Below are 24,137 nucleotides of genomic sequence, written 5' to 3'. Positions count from 1 at the left end.
TATTTGGAACCACTAATCAGTGGAGAATAACCAGGAAGTTGAATAAGTCTCATAGGAGTTGTGATTAAGAAGATATCCCACTTTCTATCTAGATGATTCCAGATTAGCCTGTTCGGACATGTGGCAATATCTTCATGATTCTTATCAAACCAGGATGAACCTCGATCTAAGAAGCTTTATTTGGAACCACTAATCAGTGGAGAATAACCAGGAAGTTGAATAAATCTCATAGGAGTTGTGAGTAAGAAGATATCCCACTTTCTATCCAGATGATTCCAGATTAGCCTGTTCGGACATATGGCAATATCTTCATGATTCTTATCAAACCAGGATGAACCACGATCTAAGAAGCTTTTTTTTGGAACCAATAATCAGTGGAGAATAACCAGGAAGTTGAATAAATCTCATAGGAGTTGTGAGTAAGAAGATATCCCACTTTTGATCCAGATGATTCCAGATTAGCCTGTTCGGACATATGTCAATATCTTCATGATTCTTATCAAACCAGGTTGAACCAATATATAAGAATTTTGATTGGGAACCACTAATCAGTGGAGAATAACCAGGAAGTTAAATAAATCTCACAGGAGTTGTGAGTAAGAAGATATCCCACTTTATATCCAGATGATTCCAGATTAGCCTGTTCGGACATATGGCAATATCTTCATGATTCTTATCAAACCAGGATGAACCCCGATCTAAGAAGCTAATGAAACCCTTACTGGTTTGAATCCCTTTTGATGATCTTTGAGGATGATTTGGTTTGTGGTTTCGTTTGGGAATGATAGATCACTGGTTTCTTTGGACTGATTGGATAGATGGGTGATGGTTTGTGGAAGAAGGTAGAGATGGATGATGATACTTCAGTGTGAGATCGATGGGAAGATCAAACACTTGTTCGAATTGCCTCAGATCGAGCAGGTCACCGCTCAGACGTGATCTAGAAACATGTTGCAAAGGGTTTGACTCCTAAGCAGACAATGTTCAGTGATGAACAAAGGATTCACAAGTTTGAAAGAGTTTTTAACAAAAAAGGTGAATGATTTTATTCTTGGCAACTTAGGCCTTTTTATAAGTTTACAGATTGTAGAAAACAAGAATGATTGTGCAGAAAAATAAGAAACATAGAAAATAGAAACAAAGACTTGTGTAAAAACTAGGCAAGACTTGACTTTTGACCAGAAATGAATTCTTCTTTGAATCTCTCTTTCCCATGCACGACCAGGACTTCTTTCTTTGATATTTCTTGATGAGAAAGGCTTGAAATGGACTGAGGAATGTGTTGGTCGAATTTGGCAAGAATCAGACCCATATTGATCATTTTATGAACTTTTCCTTGGGCTGAAAAAGACCTATTTCGCCCAGCAGCTAAACCAGCTCCATCTTCAGTGTTACTTAGCTCACCCAGCTCCAAATAAGTGTCACTCAGCTCACCCAGCTCCAAGGTAGTGTCACTTAGCTCATTCAGCTCATCTACTTTCATTCCAGCTGGTTTCAGCACAAACACACTCTCTTTAGCTGGTTTCAGCTCAAACACACTCTCTTCAGCTTGTCCCAGCTCAAACGCACTCTCTTCAGCTTGTCCCAGCTCATCCTTAGTCTCCTCAAATGGTTTCTGCTCGTCCAAGGTGGCATAGCTGATCAGGGTTGCATCATCCCCTCCTCCTTTAAAAGGATTTGTCCTCAAATCTGTATCTCCTACATCAAAAGGAAATAAGTAAGAAGCAAGACAAATGATCAAGAGAATAAGGAAGAAAGCAATATCAAAGTAAGGTTTTGAACAGAAACTTCCTTGGAGTTTTGGAGCTATTTTCCTCAAGTACTTCCTTTTCAAAATCTCTGGTTGATAAGCATGATGTTTTCTGCTCTCGTTCCTGACACTCCTTTGAAACTGAACCTGTTTATTCTGGACACCAAAAACAGAAGCTAGATATCCAGAAAAATTAGTGCAAGACATGTTCTTAATCTGATCAATAACAAAGAGATTATTTCTGAGAACATGTTGCACTTGTTTCAGACTTCCAAAATGCACATCAAAGTAAGTATTGCAGACAAGAATGGTATCAAGGCATGAAGTACCATATATCAACTCCAAAACGTGCTTCACATGATAAGAATCAAAACATAAAAGTTTAAGTTCAAGATCAGATTCAGAATCAGTTAGCACATGTCTCACAGGTTTTGATTTACTTTCAAAGAATGTGTTGTAAACTAATATATCACCACAGCTCAAGACAACATCATTCTGCAAGTATGATCTCAAAACAAACCAAGATTTATCTGTTTCAGAACAAGAATGGACAGGTTTCAAAGCAAAATCACAAATAAAATCGGTTTCAGCTCTAAGTGATTTTTGTTTCTGCAATTTCCTATTCATAAACTCTTTCCAGGCACGTGTGGAAGAGAACAAATCATCAGTGATCAGTTTATGTCTAGAAAAACTCAGCTCAAAGCCATTATCCTTAAAACAAGCAAAAGAATCACAAGGTTTTCTGAAAAAGAAATCAGATTGCTGCAAAACAAGTTCAATTCTGTTTTCAGGGTGATCAAGGCTTTTCTTATGCTCCATAAACTGATCAATACTCAAAATAATACCAGGATTGAGTTCACTAACAGTCTGAAAACGTTTTTGATCAAGGAATTTATCTGGTTCAAACACTTTAAAAGATTTCATCATGTTTTCAAAAACAGAATTTGAAACACAGAATTCTTTCACATTTTCCAGACCAAATCGTTTCACATCATCAGAACTAACCCTAACAAACATGTCAGGCACAGAGTTGATGACACTAACTTCCTTACAGTGCTCTTGCAGGTGAGGAGACAATGGCGCAGGAGTGATTTCTGTTTCCAAGCTTAACTGCTGCTCCAACACTTCACTTTGTTCCACAATCAATTGTTCTGCTTCTGGTGAGTGTTCTTCTAAGACCTGAGACACTGATACAATACTACTCGGTTGCACCGGTTCAAAATAGGTTAGTTCATCACAAGAACTACTGACAACAAGTTCAGATTGAGGAAAGACAAGAGAAATGTCATTTTCAGTCTCAGTTTCTTTTATTACCTCAGATTTTTTTGTTTCCATCGTTTGGATGAGCTGCTCCTGCTTGCTGCAACTCATTGGATCAGAAACCCTTGAGGAAGGCCGTGTGCTCTGTCTTTTGTCCTTCTCCAATTTCTTGAATATCTCGTTACACATTTCAGCAATGTTTTCTGGACTACTCCACTCCTTAGGAGCTCTACGCCACACCTTCTGACCATCATGGCTATGGACAGGTTTTGTTTCTTCTCTGGACAGTGTAGATTGTCCCCTGCTCCTCCTGATAGGCGTGTCCAGTAGCTTCTCTGGTCGTGATCTTTCTTGATCATGATATGTGCTTCTCCTTTTGGTCTTAGCATCCTTCTGAACCTGAGAAACATTACCAAAAAGATTATCAGTAGCAAAGGAAGCTCTTTCAAATCTCTTATCCATTTCTTTCATCAGTGTAGCCATCATGGCCTCCATTTGGATTTTATCAAACTCATAAGTTTGTTTCCTTTTTTTTCTACTGACATCTCCAGCCATGGTTTCCTGTTACAACTCAACAAGAAAAGTTAGTACACAAATAGATAGCCGAAGCCTCACAAGTGTTTCTCTCAAGTGTTTCTCTCAAGTTTGTGGTGAAATTTCTTTGTGAATCCAGTAGTACAGCAAACAACAAGATCAAGCTTTCAAAGAACAAATCCCCCACCCCAAAAGAGAAGAATAGATAGACAGTATTAAGAAATTTAGGTCGCAAGGGGCTTTACCACCAGAGACTGGATTTCTCTTCAGTCTGGCTGGATTTCTCTTCAGCCTTAGATACTTTGATCATTCTATTTTTTTTTTTTAACTGGTCGGCCCCCTCGCACTTTTTAGATAGACAGAGAAGAATACAGAGAGTTTGATTGAATCACAAAGGTTCCCAAAAGAGAAGAAAGAAATCGAGAACAAACCCTAATCAGAAGCCCTCAAATCTGCTCTGATACCACTTAATGAAACCCTTACTGGTTTGAATCCCTTTTGATGATCTTTGAGGGTGATTTGGTTTGTGGTTTCGTTTGGGAATGATAGATCACTGGTTTCTTTGGACTGATTGGATAGATGGGTGATGGTTTGTGGAAGAAGGTAGAGATGGATGATGATACTTCAGTGTGAGATCGATGGGAAGATCAAACACTTGTTCGAATTGCCTCAGATCGAGCAGGTCACCGCTCAGACGTGATCTAGAAACAGGTTGCAAAGGGTTTGACTCCTAAGCAGACAATGTTTAGTGATGAACAAAGGATTCACAAGTTTGAAAGAGTTTTTAACAAAAAAGGTGAATGATTTTATTCTTGGCAACTTAGGCCTTTTTATAAGTTTACAGATTGTAGAAAACAAGAATGATTGTGCAGAAAAATAAGAAACATAGAAAATAGAAACAAAGACTTGTGTAAAAACTAGGCAAGACTTGACTTTTGACCAGAAATGAATTCTTCTTTGAATCTCTCTTTCCCATGCACGACCAGGACTTCTTTCTTTGATATTTCTTGATGAGAAAGGCTTGAAATGGACTGAGGAATGTGTTGGTCGAATTTGGCAAGAATCAGACCCATATTGATCATTTTATGAACTTTTCCTTGGGCTGAAAAAGACCTATTTCGCCCAGCAGCTAAACCAGCTCCATCTTCAGTGTTACTTAGCTCACCCAGCTCCAAATAAGTGTCACTCAGCTCACCCAGCTCCAAGGTAGTGTCACTTAGCTCATTCAGCTCATCTACTTTCATTCCAGCTGGTTTCAGCACAAACACACTCTCTTTAGCTGGTTTCAGCTCAAACACACTCTCTTCATCTTGTCCCAGCTCAAACGCACTCTCTTCAGCTTGTCCCAGCTCATCCTTAGTCTCCTCAAATGGTTTCTGCTCGTCCAAGGTGGCATAGCTGATCAGGGTTGCATCAGAAGCTTTATTTGGAACCACTAATCAGTGGAGAATAACCAGGAAGTTGAATAAATCTCATAGGAGTTTTGAGTAAGAAGATATCCCACTTTCTATCCAGATGATTCCAGATTAGCCTGTTCGGACATATGGCAATATCTTCATGATTCTTATCAAACCAGGATGAACCACGATCTAAGAAGCTTTATTTGGAACCACTAATCAGTGGAGAATAACCAGGAAGTTGAATAAATCTCATAGGAGTTGTGAGTAAGAAGATATCCCACTTTCTATCCAGATGATTCCTGATTGGCCTGTTCGGACATATGGCAATATCTTCATGATTCTTATTAAACCAGGATGAACCACGATCTAAGAAGCTTTATTTGGAACCACTAATCAGTGGAGAATAACCAGGAAGTTGAATAAATCTCATAGGAGTTGTGAGTAAGAAGATATCCCACTTTCTATCCAGATGATTCCAGATTAGCCTGTTCGGACATATGGCAATATCTTCATGATTCTTATCAAACCAGGATGTGTTGACATGAAGCAAATAATAAGGTATAAGGTTAAGCATGAAGCAATGAGAGAATGCTAGTAAGAAAGCAAGACAAGACACGCACAAGATGATCAAAGGTTTAGTATGGTCCATGAGTGTCTTGCAAGTCAAGTAAATGTCTAAGTCTTGTTATGAGGAGATTTAAATATCCAAGAATGAAGGAGAATGTCGACAAAGAGGATATGAACGTTGAGGAGAAGAGTCACGAGACTGGTTAAGACAATTGCACCGTTAGGTGCTGTCACTTTCACCCGGCTGTGCGCACCTGATCAGATCAAGACATCTCTCTTCTTTGTTTATTTGTTTCTGTACTATCTCCTAATTGTTTATTACTTCTCTCATGCACTTGCGAGATCTCTCTTTGCCTTTATAAGGTTGTAACATGTTACCATTTGAAGTTAAGGAAATATATTCCTCTTTACTCTTTGACACTCACTCTCTCTCTCTCACTCTCTCTCGCGAGTTCATCAATCCTCATAACATTCTCTTTAATTCTCACTACTTCTCTTACTAATTCATACAAATCATCATGGTATCAGAGCATCAAAGCTCTTGAAACCTACTTCTTTTACTTCCGCAATTACTCTGATTTTGCTGTTCTTGTTTCAAATCCATATTTCAACTTTCTCTCTCCTGTTCTTGGCGATTTGGAAGCAAGATGGATGAAAACAACAACAACCACAAGCATCTCAACATTCCTGTGACCTTGAAAGGGATTAACTATCTCTTCTGGGCCAGGATGGTGAAGAGAGCCCTTGGAGGCAAAGGACTATGGAAGTATGCCACAACTGAAGCGCCTTCCAAGCCTACTGACCAAGGAGAAAAAGGGAAAGAGAAGGAGGAGAAGGAAGAAGCTGATGAAGATAAATGGGGCCAAGAAGACCTCATGGTGCTCTCAGCTCTCCTTAGCTCCCTTGAACCCTCAATCATGGAGTCTTACTCCTACTGTGAGACCACCAAGCAGCTATGGGACACACTGTACAAGGTGTATGGGAATGTTTCCAACCTGACAAGGGTCTTTGAAGTGAAGAAAGCTCTCAACAGTCTCAACCAAGGAGACATGGAGTTTCAACCCCACTTTGGCAAGTTCAGGTCCCTATGGGCTGAGCTGGAGCTACTGAGACCTCATACCATGGATCCTGACATCCTCCTAGCAAGGCGTGAAGAAGATAAGGTCTTTGGGATGTTGCTCACACTCAACACTTCCTATGGAGCTCTTATCAAACACATCTTGAGGGCAGACAAACTCCCTGATCTGGATGATGTTTGTGCTCAAATCCAGAAGGAAGAAGGCTCAGTGAGCTTATTTGGAAACAAAGGAGACCTGAACATGGCGCATCAAGCTGAAGAGGTGGTAGCTAACAAAGCAACCTACAAGCAAGAGGACAGGAGATCCTTGATCTGTGACCACTGCAAGAAGAAGGGTCATCTTAAAGACAAGTGCTGGATCCTGCACCCTCACCTAAAGCCAAACAAGTTCAAGGAACCAAGGTCACAGTACCAGGATGCAAGAGCTAACTTCTCAGCTGATGGTGTTGAGCCAGCGACTCCAAACCAAGGTGGTGGAAGCGCCATGGCATCTACCTCAGTGTACAACACACCAAGGCCTAACCTGGATGAGCTCCTCAAGAAGTCTGACTTGGATGCCCTCATCAAGGCCCTAAAAGAATCTGGTATCTCTAGAACTCTTGGAATTTCTCTCAATGCTTCTCACACTGCTGGTGATGTTTTAAACTTGTTAAAATCGGCTAAACCATTGATAATTGACTCTGGTGCTTCACATCATATGATTAGTGATTTAAACCTGATTAAAAACATAGTTCCAGCCTTAGGAAATGTGATGATAGCTAATGGTGATAAAATCCCAATCAAAGGGGTTGGCGATCTTAAGCTATTTGATAAAGAATCAAAAGCCTTTTATATGCCAACCTTTGCTTCAAACTTGTTATCTGTTAAGAGAGTCACAAATGATTTAAATTGTCATGTTACTTTCACTCCTAACAGTGTGTATTTTCAGGATATTGATTCAAGTAAGTTGCTTGGAAAAGGTGTCACAAAAGGAGATTTATACTTGCTTGAGGACACAAGACCAGCATCTGATTTATCTGTTGCATTTGTTTCTGTTTCTGATTTCCCTAAAGATGTAATGTGGCATGCTAGATTAGGACATCCTCATTCTCATGCCTTAAACATCCTGTTGCCTAGTGTTAATTTTCAAAATGATTGTGAAGCTTGTATTCTAGGAAAACATTGTAGAAATGTGTTTCCTAAATCCAAGACTATCTATGATAATTGTTTTGACTTGATTCATTCGGATGTGTGGACTGCCCCTTGTGCATCTAGAGAACACCATAAGTATTTCGTGACATTCATAGATGAAAAGTCTAAGTACACTTGGATAACTCTGTTGCAATCTAAAGATAGGGTGCTAGAAGCTTTTAAAAATTTTCAAAACTATATCACTAACCATTTCAATGTCAAGATTAAAATTCTTAGATCAGATAATGGTGGTGAATACACTAGCACAGCTTTCAAACAACACTTAGCCGCGCATGGAATCATACACCAAACTAGCTGTCCCTATACTCCACAACAAAATGGCGTGGCTGAAAGGAAGAATAGGCATCTGATGGAGGTGGCCCGGAGCATTATGTTTCATGCAAATGTTCCTAAGAGGTTTTGGGGTGATGCAGTTGTCACTGCCACTTACCTTATCAACCGCACTCCCACTAGAGTCCTCCTTGATTCCACACCATATGAGGTACTGAACAAAACTAAACCTTCCATAGATCATTTGAGGGTTTTTGGGTGTGTTTGTTTTGTATTTGTACCAGGAGAACTAAGGAACAAGTTAGAGCCTAAAAGCACTAAGGCTATGTTTATTGGCTACTCTACACATCAGAAGGGATACAAGTGTTATGTTCCAGAGACAAGAAGGGTCCTAGTGTCAAAGGATGTTAAGTTCCTGGAATCAAAAGGCTATTATGCTGAGAGGAGTTGGGAAGAGCTTGAGAATCTTTCTCAATCTGCCTCGGACAGAGCAAGTAACCTTAGAGTGGTGATGGAGAGGCTTGGCATCAGTTTATCTAGATCACCAGCCCCGGTCAGTGAGGTTCCAACACAAGCTACTGAAGAAGCAGCTACAGATGTTGAGATCACTCATCTTGATCCTGAAGGGGGTGATAGTACTGAGCAACAACCAATGCAACCTCAAGAAACCTCAGTATCTCATGATCAAGATGAGATGATAGCACCAACCGGAGTCACTGAAGCTGAAGCAGAACCTGAACAGATACAACCTAGAAGAAGTACAAGGATCAGGAAACCAGCTTCAGATTGGACCAAGACAAGAGTGTACTTCAATGCAGAAGCAGTGGCACACCCCATTAGTGCAGTATGCTCTCTAGCTCACTACCCAGCAGAGCATCAAGCCTTCATCACTGAATTGGATCAGGAATGGATTCCAAAGACATATGAGGAAGCAATGCAAGATGAGGAGTGGGGAGCATCGGTTGGAGATGAGATGGGAGCTATGGAAAAGAATGGAACATTCTTTGAAAGTGAGCTTCCCAAAGGGAAGAAAGCAGTGACAAGCCGGCTAATCTTCACAATCAAGTATGGAGCCAATGGAAAGCCAGAAAGAAAGAAGACCAGACTGGTGGCGAGAGGGTACACACAAGTCTATGGTGAAGACTACTTGGATACATTTGCACCAGTAGCAAAACTACATACCATAAGGATCCTTCTATCACTTGCAGTCAACTTAGAGTGGGACTTGTGGCAAATGGATGTGAAGAATGCCTTTCTTCAAGGAGAGCTAGAAGATGAAGTGTACATGAGACCTCCTCCTGGTCTTGAAGAGATGGTGAAACCAGGGAATGTGCTTAGGCTAAGGAAGGCCATCTACGGATTGAAACAATCCCCAAGAGCATGGTACCATAAGCTAAGCACAACACTGAATGGAAGAGGCTTTGTGAAATCTCAAGCAGATCATTCTCTTTTCACTCTCACCAGCAAGGAAGGTATCATAGTCATACTGGTATATGTTGATGATATAATCATCACTGGTAGCAACAAGGAAGGTATCATCTCAACTAAATCTTTCCTTAAAAATGTCTTTGATATTAAGGATTTGGGAGAGTTAAAGTACTTCCTTGGGATTGAAATATGCCGATCTAAAGAGGGGCTTTTCTTATCTCAAAGGAAGTACACACTTGACATTTTAAATGAGGCAGGAAACCTTGGAAGTAGGAAGGCTAAAACACCATTAGAAGAAGACTACAAGGTACTGCGAGAGGGGGAGTATGAAGCTACTCTATTTCAAGATGTCAAGAAGTATAGAAGAATGGTTGGAAAGCTCATCTATCTGACAATCACCAGACCAGACTTATGCTTTGCAGTAAACCAAGTAAGCCAACACATGGGAGCTCCTAAGGTGCATCACTGGAACATGGTGGAAAGAATCCTAAGGTATCTAAGGGAAGCACCAGGACAGGGAGTTTGGATGGCATGTAACAAGAGCACTGAGGTTGTGGGTTACTGTGATGCGGATTGGGCTGGAGATAGGGTTGATAGAAGATCAACCACAGGCTACTGTACCTTCATTGGAGGGAACTTGGTTACATGGAAAAGCAAGAAGCAGAAGGTGGTGTCCTGCTCAAGTGCTGAGGCAGAGTACAGATCAATGAGGAGACTTACAAGTGAGCTCATATGGATCAAAGGACTGCTAAAGGATTTGGGTATTGAGATCAACACGCCAATGATCATGCATTGTGATAATCAAGCAGCAATACACATTGCCTCCAACTCAGTCTTCCATGAAAGAACCAAGCATATAGAAGTGGATTGTCACAAGGTGAGACAAGCAGTAGAGCAGCGAGTGATCCTTCCATGCTACACAAGAAGTGAGGATCAACTTGCTGACATCTTCACCAAGGCAGCCAGCAGCAAGGTTTGTGAGTTCATCCATCCAAAACTTGGACTCATAGACCTCACATGTCAATGATCCCCTGACGTGAAGCATTCTACTCTTTTACTTGCAAGGTTTTGTCCCAATGGGTTTTCCTTGCAAGGTTTTAATGAGGGAATGCTTCATGACCTTCCAAGCTTGACTTGTTCCATATGGTCAAGCTTGAGGGGGAGTGTTGACATGAAGCAAATAATAAGGTATAAGGTTAAGCATGAAGCAATGAGAGAATGCTAGTAAGAAAGCAAGACAAGACACGCACAAGATGATCAAAGGTTTAGTATGGTCCATGAGTGTCTTGCAAGTCAAGTAAATGTCTAAGTCTTGTTATGAGGAGATTTAAATATCCAAGAATGAAGGAGAATGTCGACAAAGAGGATATGAACGTTGAGGAGAAGAGTCACGAGACTGGTTAAGACAATTGCACCGTTAGGTGCTGTCACTTTCACCCGGCTGTGCGCACCTGATCAGATCAAGACATCTCTCTTCTTTGTTTATTTGTTTCTGTACTATCTCCTAATTGTTTATTACTTCTCTCATGCACTTGCGAGATCTCTCTTTGCCTTTATAAGGTTGTAACATGTTACCTGAAGTTAAGGAAATATATTCCCTTTACTCTTTCACTCACTCTCTCTCTCACTCTCTTTGCCATCCTCTAACAACTTTATTTAACTCACTAATCATCAAATCAAGGAAAATAAATCTCATAGGAGTTGTGAGTAAGAAGATATCCCACTTTCTATCCAGATGATTCCAGATTAGCCTGTTCGGACATATGGCAATATCTTCATGATTCTTATCAAACCAGGATGAACCACGATCTAAGAAGCTTTATTTGGAACCACTAATCAGTGGAGAATAACCAGGAAGTTGAATAAATCTCATAGGAGTTGTGAGTAAGAAGATATCCCACTTTCTATCCAGATGATTCCAGATTAGCCTGTTCGGACATATGGCAATATCTTCATGATTCTTATCAAACCAGGATGAACCACGATCTAAGAAGCTTTATTTGGAACCACTAATCAGTGGAGAATAACCAGGAAGTTGAATAAATCTCATAGGAGTTGTGAGTAAGAAGATATCCCACTTTCTATCCAGATGATTCCAGATTAGCCTGTTCGGACATATGGCAATATCTTCATGATTCTTATCAAACCAGGATGAACCACGATCTAAGAAGCTTTATTTGGAACCACTAATCAGTGGAGAATAACCAGGAAGTTGAATAAATCTCATAGGAGTTGTGAGTAAGAAGATATCCCACTTTCTATCCAGATGATTCCAGATTAGCCTGTTCGGACATATGGCAATATCTTCATGATTCTTATCAAACCAGGATGAACCACGATCTAAGAAGCTTTATTTGGAACCACTAATCAGTGGAGAATAACCAGGAAGTTGAATAAATCTCATAGGAGTTGTGAGTAAGAAGATATCCCACTTTCTATCCAGATGATTCCAGATTAGCCTGTTCGGACATATGGCAATATCTTCATGATTCTTATCAAACCAGGATGAACCACGATCTAAGAAGCTTTATTTGGAACCACTAATCAGTGGAGAATAACCAGGAAGTTGAATAAATCTCATAGGAGTTGTGAGTAAGAAGATATCCCACTTTCTATCCAGATGATTCCAGATTAGCCTGTTCGGACATATGGCAATATCTTCATGATTCTTATCAAACCAGGATGAACCACGATCTAAGAAGCTTTATTTGGAACCACTAATCAGTGGAGAATAACCAGGAAGTTGAATAAATCTCATAGGAGTTGTGAGTAAGAAGATATCCCACTTTCTATCCAGATGATTCCAGATTAGCCTGTTCGGACATATGGCAATATCTTCATGATTCTTATCAAACCAGGATGAACCACGATCTAAGAAGCTTTATTTGGAACCACTAATCAGTGGAGAATAACCAGGAAGTTGAATAAATCTCATAGGAGTTGTGAGTAAGAAGATATCCCACTTTCTATCCAGATGATTCCAGATTAGCCTGTTCGGACATATGGCAATATCTTCATGATTCTTATCAAACCAGGATGAACCACGATCTAAGAAGCTTTATTTGGAACCACTAATCAGTGGAGAATAACCAGGAAGTTGAATAAATCTCATAGGAGTTGTGAGTAAGAAGATATCCCACTTTCTATCCAGATGATTCCAGATTAGCCTGTTCGGACATATGGCAATATCTTCATGATTCTTATCAAACCAGGATGAACCACGATCTAAGAAGCTTTATTTGGAACCACTAATCAGTGGAGAATAACCAGGAAGTTGAATAAATCTCATAGGAGTTGTGAGTAAGAAGATATCCCACTTTCTATCCAGATGATTCCAGATTAGCCTGTTCGGACATATGGCAATATCTTCATGATTCTTATCAAACCAGGATGAACCACGATCTAAGAAGCTTTATTTGGAACCACTAATCAGTGGAGAATAACCAGGAAGTTGAATAAATCTCATAGGAGTTGTGAGTAAGAAGATATCCCACTTTCTATCCAGATGATTCCAGATTAGCCTGTTCGGACATATGGCAATATCTTCATGATTCTTATCAAACCAGGATGAACCACGATCTAAGAAGCTTTATTTGGAACCACTAATCAGTGGAGAATAACCAGGAAGTTGAATAAATCTCATAGGAGTTGTGAGTAAGAAGATATCCCACTTTCTATCCAGATGATTCCAGATTAGCCTGTTCGGACATATGGCAATATCTTCATGATTCTTATCAAACCAGGATGAACCACGATCTAAGAAGCTTTATTTGGAACCACTAATCAGTGGAGAATAACCAGGAAGTTGAATAAATCTCATAGGAGTTGTGAGTAAGAAGATATCCCACTTTCTATCCAGATGATTCCAGATTAGCCTGTTCGGACATATGGCAATATCTTCATGATTCTTATCAAACCAGGATGAACCACGATCTAAGAAGCTTTATTTGGAACCACTAATCAGTGGAGAATAACCAGGAAGTTGAATAAATCTCATAGGAGTTGTGAGTAAGAAGATATCCCACTTTCTATCCAGATGATTCCAGATTAGCCTGTTCGGACATATGGCAATATCTTCATGATTCTTATCAAACCAGGATGAACCACGATCTAAGAAGCTTTATTTGGAACCACTAATCAGTGGAGAATAACCAGGAAGTTGAATAAATCTCATAGGAGTTGTGAGTAAGAAGATATCCCACTTTCTATCCAGATGATTCCAGATTAGCCTGTTCGGACATATGGCAATATCTTCATGATTCTTATCAAACCAGGATGAACCACGATCTAAGAAGCTTTATTTGGAACCACTAATCAGTGGAGAATAACCAGGAAGTTGAATAAATCTCATAGGAGTTGTGAGTAAGAAGATATCCCACTTTCTATCCAGATGATTCCAGATTAGCCTGTTCGGACATATGGCAATATCTTCATGATTCTTATCAAACCAGGATGAACCACGATCTAAGAAGCTTTATTTGGAACCACTAATCAGTGGAGAATAACCAGGAAGTTGAATAAATCTCATAGGAGTTGTGAGTAAGAAGATATCCCACTTTCTATCCAGATGATTCCAGATTAGCCTGTTCGGACATATGGCAATATCTTCATGATTCTTATCAAACCAGGATGAACCACGATCTAAGAAGCTTTATTTGGAACCACTAATCAGTGGAGAATAACCAGGAAGTTGAATAAATCTCATAGGAGTTGTGAGTAAGAAGATATCCCACTTTCTATCCAGATGATTCCAGATTAGCCTGTTCGGACATATGGCAATATCTTCATGATTCTTATCAAACCAGGATGAACCACGATCTAAGAAGCTTTATTTGGAACCACTAATCAGTGGAGAATAACCAGGAAGTTGAATAAATCTCATAGGAGTTGTGAGTAAGAAGATATCCCACTTTCTATCCAGATGATTCCAGATTAGCCTGTTCGGACATATGGCAATATCTTCATGATTCTTATCAAACCAGGATGAACCACGATCTAAGAAGCTTTATTTGGAACCACTAATCAGTGGAGAATAACCAGGAAGTTGAATAAATCTCATAGGAGTTGTGAGTAAGAAGATATCCCACTTTCTATCCAGATGATTCCAGATTAGCCTGTTCGGACATATGGCAATATCTTCATGATTCTTATCAAACCAGGATGAACCACGATCTAAGAAGCTTTATTTGGAACCACTAATCAGTGGAGAATAACCAGGAAGTTGAATAAATCTCATAGGAGTTGTGAGTAAGAAGATATCCCACTTTCTATCCAGATGATTCCAGATTAGCCTGTTCGGACATATGGCAATATCTTCATGATTCTTATCAAACCAGGATGAACCACGATCTAAGAAGCTTTATTTGGAACCACTAATCAGTGGAGAATAACCAGGAAGTTGAATAAATCTCATAGGAGTTGTGAGTAAGAAGATATCCCACTTTCTATCCAGATGATTCCAGATTAGCCTGTTCGGACATATGGCAATATCTTCATGATTCTTATCAAACCAGGATGAACCACGATCTAAGAAGCTTTATTTGGAACCACTAATCAGTGGAGAATAACCAGGAAGTTGAATAAATCTCATAGGAGTTGTGAGTAAGAAGATATCCCACTTTCTATCCAGATGATTCCAGATTAGCCTGTTCGGACATATGGCAATATCTTCATGATTCTTATCAAACCAGGATGAACCACGATCTAAGAAGCTTTATTTGGAACCACTAATCAGTGGAGAATAACCAGGAAGTTGAATAAATCTCATAGGAGTTGTGAGTAAGAAGATATCCCACTTTCTATCCAGATGATTCCAGATTAGCCTGTTCGGACATATGGCAATATCTTCATGATTCTTATCAAACCAGGATGAACCACGATCTAAGAAGCTTTATTTGGAACCACTAATCAGTGGAGAATAACCAGGAAGTTGAATAAATCTCATAGGAGTTGTGAGTAAGAAGATATCCCACTTTCTATCCAGATGATTCCAGATTAGCCTGTTCGGACATATGGCAATATCTTCATGATTCTTATCAAACCAGGATGAACCACGATCTAAGAAGCTTTATTTGGAACCACTAATCAGTGGAGAATAACCAGGAAGTTGAATAAATCTCATAGGAGTTGTGAGTAAGAAGATATCCCACTTTCTATCCAGATGATTCCAGATTAGCCTGTTCGGACATATGGCAATATCTTCATGATTCTTATCAAACCAGGATGAACCACGATCTAAGAAGCTTTATTTGGAACCACTAATCAGTGGAGAATAACCAGGAAGTTGAATAAATCTCATAGGAGTTGTGAGTAAGAAGATATCCCACTTTCTATCCAGATGATTCCAGATTAGCCTGTTCGGACATATGGCAATATCTTCATGATTCTTATCAAACCAGGATGAACCACGATCTAAGAAGCTTTATTTGGAACCACTAATCAGTGGAGAATAACCAGGAAGTTGAATAAATCTCATAGGAGTTGTGAGTAAGAAGATATCCCACTTTCTATCCAGATGATTCCAGATTAGCCTGTTCGGACATATGCCAATATCTTCATGATTCTTATCAAACCAGGATGAACCACGATCTAAGAAGCTTTATTTGGAACCACTAATCAGTGGAGAATAACCAGGAAGTTGAATAAATCTCATAGGAGTTGTGAGTAAGAAGATATCCCACTTTCTATCCAGATGATTCCAGATTAGCCTGTTCGGACATATGGCAATATCTTCATGATTCTTATCAAACCAGGATGAACCACGATCTAAGAAGCTTTATTTGGAACCACTAATCAGTGGAGAATAACCAGGAAGTTGAATAAATCTCATAGGAGTTGTGAGTAAGAAGATATCCCACTTTCTATCCAGATGATTCCAGATTAGCCTGTTCGGACATATGGCAATATCTTCATGATTCTTATCAAACCAGGATGAACCACGATCTAAGAAGCTTTATTTGGAACCACTAATCAGTGGAGAATAACCAGGAAGTTGAATAAATCTCATAGGAGTTGTGAGTAAGAAGATATCCCACTTTCTATCCAGATGATTCCAGATTAGCCTGTTCGGACATATGGCAATATCTTCATGATTCTTATCAAACCAGGATGAACCACGATCTAAGAAGCTTTATTTGGAACCACTAATCAGTGGAGAATAACCAGGAAGTTGAATAAATCTCATAGGAGTTGTGAGTAAGAAGATATCCCACTTTCTATCCAGATGATTCCAGATTAGCCTGTTCGGACATATGGCAATATCTTCATGATTCTTATCAAACCAGGATGAACCACGATCTAAGAAGCTTTATTTGGAACCACTAATCAGTGGAGAATAACCAGGAAGTTGAATAAATCTCATAGGAGTTGTGAGTAAGAAGATATCCCACTTTCTATCCAGATGATTCCAGATTAGCCTGTTCGGACATATGGCAATATCTTCATGATTCTTATCAAACCAGGATGAACCACGATCTAAGAAGCTTTATTTGGAACCACTAATCAGTGGAGAATAACCAGGAAGTTGAATAAATCTCATAGGAGTTGTGAGTAAGAAGATATCCCACTTTCTATCCAGATGATTCCAGATTAGCCTGTTCGGACATATGGCAATATCTTCATGATTCTTATCAAACCAGGATGAACCACGATCTAAGAAGCTTTATTTGGAACCACTAATCAGTGGAGAATAACCAGGAAGTTGAATAAATCTCATAGGAGTTGTGAGTAAGAAGATATCCCACTTTCTATCCAGATGATTCCAGATTAGCCTGTTCGGACATATGGCAATATCTTCATGATTCTTATCAAACCAGGATGAACCACGATCTAAGAAGCTTTATTTGGAACCACTAATCAGTGGAGAATAACCAGGAAGTTGAATAAATCTCATAGGAGTTGTGAGTAAGAAGATATCCCACTTTCTATCCAGATGATTCCAGATTAGCCTGTTCGGACATATGGCAATATCTTCATGATTCTTATCAAACCAGGATGAACCACGATCTAAGAAGCTTTATTTGGAACCACTAATCAGTGGAGAATAACCAGGAAGTTGAATAAATCTCATAGGAGTTGTGAGTAAGAAGATATCCCACTTTCTATCCAGATGATTCCAGATTAGCCTGTTCGGACATATGGCAATATCTTCATGATTCTTATCAAACCAGGATGAACCACGATCTAAGAAGCTTTATTTGGAACCACTAATCAGTGGAGAATAACCAGGAAGTTGAATAAATCTCATAGGAGTTGTGAGTAAGAAGATATCCCACTTTCTATCCAGATGATTCCAGATTAGCCTGTTCGGACATATGGCAATATCTTCATGATTCTTATCAAACCAGGATGAACCACGATCTAAGAAGCTTTATTTGGAACCACTAATCAGTGGAGAATAACCAGGAAGTTGAATAAATCTCATAGGAGTTGTGAGTAAGAAGATATCCCACTTTCTATCCAGATGATTCCAGATTAGCCTGTTCGGACATATGGCAATATCTTCATGATTCTTATCAAACCAGGATGAACCACGATCTAAGAAGCTTTATTTGGAACCACTAATCAGTGGAGAATAACCAGGAAGTTGAATAAATCTCATAGGAGTTGTGAGTAAGAAGATATCCCACTTTCTATCCAGATGATTCCAGATTAGCCTGTTCGGACATATGGCAATATCTTCATGATTCTTATCAAACCAGGATGAACCACGATCTAAGAAGCTTTATTTGGAACCACTAATCAGTGGAGAATAACCAGGAAGTTGAATAAATCTCATAGGAGTTGTGAGTAAGAAGATATCCCACTTTCTATCCAGATGATTCCAGATTAGCCTGTTCGGACATATGCCATTATCTTCATGATTCTTATCAAACCAGGATGAACCACGATCTAAGAAGCTTTATTTGGAACCACTAATCAGTGGAGAATAACCAGGAAGTTCAGTAAATAATGAACCCCTAGGATGTTTCTCTGGATGGATATGGATAGATCCTTGCAGAAACGAGTCAAGGACTCAAGCTTCTCAAGGTGGTGGATCGAATGGTGACACAAGAGGCTATGGGAAGGCTTCTTGATACTCCTAGACAATAGATCGGATATTACACACCTCTCTAAGGTCCTTGGGCGTTGGATATTACACACCAACAGACTGGATACTACACACCAGACACTCTCTCACGACAAGGCAAGGGAGAAGAAAAACTCAAAGGTTTTTAGATAAAAGAAGACTTGATAGATTACTAGGGTTGCGGCACACACATATATATAGTGAGAGACTTGGAACAGGCTCCAATCAACTCAAACTAAAAGGAACAGGCTCCTTTAGTTAATGTAGAAATAAAGACACAACATAGATAGAGTTTTCGAAATAAAAGACATAAATAATTAGAGAAATAAAACATAACATAAGGTTCTTCATGTGGTTGGTCCGAGAGCATCATCTAGGAGTTTTGAGCAGCAAGACTATGGCCTCGTTAAAAACCTATCTTTGCAAAACCCATTGGGACAAAAACAAAGATAGGGAAAAAGAGCACACATAGCTTGCTAGCCTAGACAATGCTCAGCTTGATGGTGAGATAGCTTGGATGGTAACATGTGCATCTTGAAGTATCAAGCTTCCTTCAAGACTTTCTTCATGCATCAAACACTTCTTGATTAATCCTCCAATAGCTTCCTTGAGTTTCTTAGCTTTGGATCGAGTTATGGGGCCATTGGAAATGACTAAGGCATCATCTTCTTTGGTTGCAACATCTTTAGACTTCCCATCTTCTTTAGCTAGCTGGAACTCTTCATCTTGATCAGCATGCTGGTCCATGATCATATCATCCCCTCCTTCTTGAAAAGGATTTGTCCTCAAATCGAACTCATCTGCAATAAAAGGGATTAAGTCAGAAACATTAAAACTATTGCTTACATCGTACTTCCCTTTGAGGTCAAGCTTGTAGGCATTGTTGCTGATCTTCTTTATGATCTCAAAAGGTCCATCAATCCTTGGCATTAGCTTGGACTTCCTTTCTTTTGGAAATCTCTCCTTCCTTAGGTGAACCCAAACCTGATCACCTACTTCAAAAACCATCTCACGCCTTCCTTTGTTGGCATGCTTAACATACTGCTTTGTTTTCTCTTCAATATTAAGCCTAGCTTGCTCGTGGAGTTGTTTCACCATCTCTGCCTTTCTTTTGCCATCAAAACTGATCCTTTCACACTCAGGTAAAGGTATTAGATCCAAAGGAGAGGTGGGATTGAACCCATAAACAATTTCAAAAGGTGAAAACTTAGAAGCAGAATGCACAGCATGATTGTATGCAAATTCACAATGTGGCAAATGATCTTCCCAAGACTTCAGATTCTTTTTAATGAATGCACGCAAGAGAGTACCTAAAGTCCTATTAACTACTTCAGTTTGTCCATCAGTTTGCGGATGACAAGTAGTAGAGAACAACAGTTTCGTACCTAGTTTAGACCATAGAGTTTTCCAAAAATAACTAAGAAACTTAGTATCTCTATCAGAAACAATAGTCCTAGGCATGCCATGAATGCGCACAATCTCTTTAAAGAACAGGTTAGCAACATGCAATGCATCATCAGTTTTGTGACATGCTATGAAATGAGCCATTTTTGAGAATCTATCAACAACAACAAAGATAGAATCCTTTCCAGTTCTAGTTCTAGGCAATCCCACAATGAAATCCATAGATATGTCATTCCAAGGATGATAAGGAATAGGGAGAGGAGTATACAAACCATGTGACTGAACCTTAGACTTAGCTTGTTTACAAGTTGAACACCTCTCACAAATTCTTTCCACATCTCTTTTCATCCGAGGCCAAAAGAAGTGATCCTGCAAGGTTTTAAGAGTCTTTGTAACACCAAAGTGACCCATAAGGCTTCCTCCATGAGATTCCCTGACAAATAACTCTCTCAAAGAACAGTTAGGCACACACAAACGATTATCATAAAAAAGAAATCCATCATGCCTAAAGTAATGCCCAGCAGCAACCTTTTCACAAGAGTTATAAGCATCTTTAAGATCAGGATCAGTCTCATACATACCTTTAATCTGCTCAAAACCTAATAGCTTAGCATCAAGAGTGTTTAAGAGAGCATACCTTCTTGATAGTGCATCAGCAACTATATTCTCCTTACCTTGTTTGTATTTGATCACATAAGGGAAGGTTTCAATGAATTCTACCCATCTGGCGTGCCTCTTACTGAGCTTGTTCTGGCCTTTAAGGTACTTGAGAGACTCATGATCAGTGTGGATTACGAACTCTTTAGGCCATAGATAATGCTGCCAAGTCTGCAAGGCCCTCACCAAAGCATAGAGTTCCTTATCATAAGTTGCATAGTTGAGAGTGGCTCCTCCAAGCTTTTCACTAAAGTATGCAATAGGTCTTTTCTCCTGCATAAGAACAGCACCAATACCAATTCCTGAGGCATCACATTCAATCTCAAAAGTTTTATTAAAATCAGGAAGTATAAGAAGAGGGGCATTAGTAAGCTTCTCTTTAAGGCATTGGAATGCAGCTTCTTGTGTGTCTCCCCACTTGAAACCTATGTCTTTCTTGACAACCTCAGTCAAGGGAGCTGCTATAGTACTGAAATCCCTCACAAATCGCCTATAGAAGCCAGCAAGTCCATGGAAGCTCCTCACTTCACTCACTGTCTTAGGGATGGGCCATTCTCGTATAGCTTTCACCTTCTCTGGATCCACTTTCACTCCATCTGCACTCACAATAAAGCCTAGGAAGACCAAGTTATCCGTACAGAAAGTGCACTTCTTAAGATTAGCAAATAGCTTTTCTTTTCTCAAAACATCAAGAACAGACCTAATATGATCTATATGCTCTTCTAGGCTCTTAGAGTAAACTAGGATATCATCAAAGTATACTACCACAAACAAACCTATAAAAGATCTAAGGACATGGTTCATCAATCTCATAAAGGTACTAGGAGCATTGGTTAATCCAAAGGGCATAACTAACCACTCATACAACCCATGCTTAGTTTTAAAAGCAGTTTTCCATTCATCTCCCTCTTTCATCCTAATTTGATGATATCCACTCTTAAGATCTATCTTAGAAAAGATGCAAGAACCATGCAATTCATCAAGCATATCATCTAATCTAGGAATAGGGTGGCGATACTTCACTGTTATGTTGTTGATTGCTCTACAATCAACACACATGCGCCAGCTTCCATCTTTCTTAGGCACCAGGAGCACTGGAACAGCACAAGGACTCATGCTCTCACGGATGTGGCCTTTCTCCATCAGTTCCTCAACCTGCCTTTGTAGCTCCTTGGTCTCAACCGGGTTAGTTCTGTAGGCTGGTCTATTGGGAAGAGTAGAACCTGGTACAAAGTCTATCTGATGCTCGATCCCTCGTATAGGTGGTAAACCGGTGGGACTATCTTCTGGAAACACATCTTGATAATCCTGTAAAAGAGCTGACATCTCACTCGGATACACCGGTGTGCAATCAGTTAGACTAACAAGAGATTCTTTTAAAACAAATAAGAGAACTGATTGATTAGAGTAGAGAGATCTTTTGATGTCACCAGTTTTGGCATAGAAGTTGTGCTGCTTGCTCGGTTCTGGTTTAAGATCTATTTCTTTCTTTTTCTGAAGCTGTAGCTGATCTTGATGCACTTCTTTAGGAGTTAGAGGTACCAGTGTAGTCTTTTTGCCGTTGAACTCAAAGGTATGCTTGTTAGTAAAGCCATTGTGTGTAACTCTTCTATCAAACTGCCATGGTCTCCCAAGCAAGATATGACTGGCTTCCATTGGTATCACATCACATAGGATCTCATCTTCATATCTTCCAATGGATAAAGGAATTGACACCTGTGTGGATACCTTCATTTCCCCTTCTTCATTGAGCCATTGCAGTCGGTATGGTCTAGGATGTTTTTGAGTCTTCAAGCTAAGCTTCTTCACCATTGTCTCACTAGCAACATTAACACAGCTTCCACCATCAATTATCAGACTACAAACTTTTCCTTGTACCATACAACGAGTGTAGAACAGGTTTTCTCTTTGCTCTAGCTCCTCGGTTTTGTTTTGCAAGCTGAGAGTCCTCCTTGCAACCAAAAGCCTACCATGAACTGGTTTCTCTTCATACTCTGCTTCTGAAGATTCTTGCTCAGTCTCCGGTCTTTCATCTTCAGATTCATACTCGCCATTCTCCAAGAGAACCATAACTCTCTTGTTGGTACACTCATTAGCATAGTGCCCACGCCCTTGACACTTAAAGCACTTCACATCTCTTGCACGCGAGCTGGTAACCTCTGCTTTACCTTTATCCTTGCTGTAGATGCTACTAGGCTTAGACTCTTCCTTTGGCTGTGGCTTGCCCTCTTTCTGATAGCTTGGTTTGTCCTCCTTAGAAGTCTGGTATCTACTGGAACTATAGCTGCCACGCGCATGGCTCCTTCTCTTAACTTGTTGCTCTACCAAGATAGCTTTGTGTAGCATCTCCTCTATCTCCAAGTAGTGCTGCATCTCTACCCTGTCTTGTATCTCACGGTTGAGCCCACCAAGAAACCGTGCCATGGTAGCTTCACTATCTTCGGAAACCTTAGCTCTCAACATAAGCAACTCCATCTCTTGATAGTATTCCTCCACAGACTTGGAACCTTGGGTAAGAAGCCTCAGCTTTTGGTGAAGATCACGGTGATAGTGGCTGGGAACAAACCTCCTGCGCATCAAAGACTTCATCTCAGCCCATGTCTCAATAGGAAACTCCCCATTGCGCCTTTTGTTTGTAACCAACTGATCCCACCAACTCAATGCATAGTCATTGAACTCAGTAGCAGCAACTTGAACCTTTTTAATCTCAGAGTAGTGTTGACAATTGAAGACAAGTTCTATCTTCTTTTCCCACTCAAGATATGCATCCGGATCAGCCTTGCCATGGAAAGGAGGGATCTTAAGCTTCAATCCTGATAGCTCATTGCGCCTATGCCTTCTGCCCTCATGATCATGTCGCGATCTCCTACTGCTGTATCTTGATCCAGAGCTATGGCTACTTTTCTCATAGAAGTTATCAGTCTCTTCTGATCCAGCATGCTCACGGCGACCATGCCTATTGATCCTTGGCTCACGTCTCTGCTCAGCATTCTGGTCTTGTCTATCAGATAGCCTTTGATCGAGTTTATCCTCCAACAACTTCTCCATGGCTGCAAGGATATCTTTGGTGATTGCTTCTTGTAATAGCTTGTTTCTCCTCATAAGAGTTGCCTCATCATCCTCGGATCCCATTGCTTCCTGATTCACAAAAGACTTGAACAAGTAAGTAGTTCAAAGGAATCAGAACACAAAATCTTTAAATAAGGAAACAAAAGGATTTAAACAAAGCGGCAAAAAGAGATACTTGATCAATACGCAACGATTCGAATTCAAACACTTTAAGATTGAAACAAAACAAATCAGATTCAACAGATGATGATTCCAGATTCAATAGACAAGGATCTATGATAGTTATAACAAATCGAAGCAAACAAGCACTAGAAACTTTTAGATCAAACAAAACCGTAACGTGATTGACAAGAATGCGAAGGGTTTTGTTTAAAACTTGGTCGAAACTCTTAGATCTAGCAATGATGAAACGCGAGACAACAGATCTATCAATCCTGATAATGAAAACAAAGAGATCGAGTA

The 24,137-nt window shown here is 39.8% G+C and overlaps 1 protein-coding gene across 1 annotated transcript in view; it reads right to left on the bottom strand.

Moving 5' to 3' along the window:
• Positions 1-23,195, bottom strand: part of LOC130500785 (uncharacterized) — a gene marked incomplete at its 3' end in the record, with an annotated part of 60,934 nt that extends 37,739 nt beyond the window's left edge. The window contains exons 1-4 of the mRNA XM_056995752.1: positions 21,762-23,195; positions 20,112-21,683; positions 19,071-19,751; positions 3,065-3,409 (exon numbers count right to left, since the gene is read on the bottom strand). Of these exons, the coding sequence (XP_056851732.1) occupies positions 3,065-3,409; positions 19,071-19,751; positions 20,112-21,683; positions 21,762-23,195 (4,032 nt within the window). The remainder of the gene's footprint in view (positions 1-3,064; positions 3,410-19,070; positions 19,752-20,111; positions 21,684-21,761) is intronic.
• Between the last annotated feature and the right edge of the window lie 942 nt (positions 23,196-24,137).

The sequence above is a fragment of the Raphanus sativus genome, unplaced genomic scaffold (genome assembly GCF_000801105.2).
Source record: "Raphanus sativus cultivar WK10039 unplaced genomic scaffold, ASM80110v3 Scaffold0037, whole genome shotgun sequence".
In the NCBI taxonomy this organism is placed as follows: Eukaryota; Viridiplantae; Streptophyta; class Magnoliopsida; order Brassicales; family Brassicaceae; genus Raphanus; species Raphanus sativus.
This window is presented reverse-complemented; position numbering and strand designations above follow the sequence as displayed.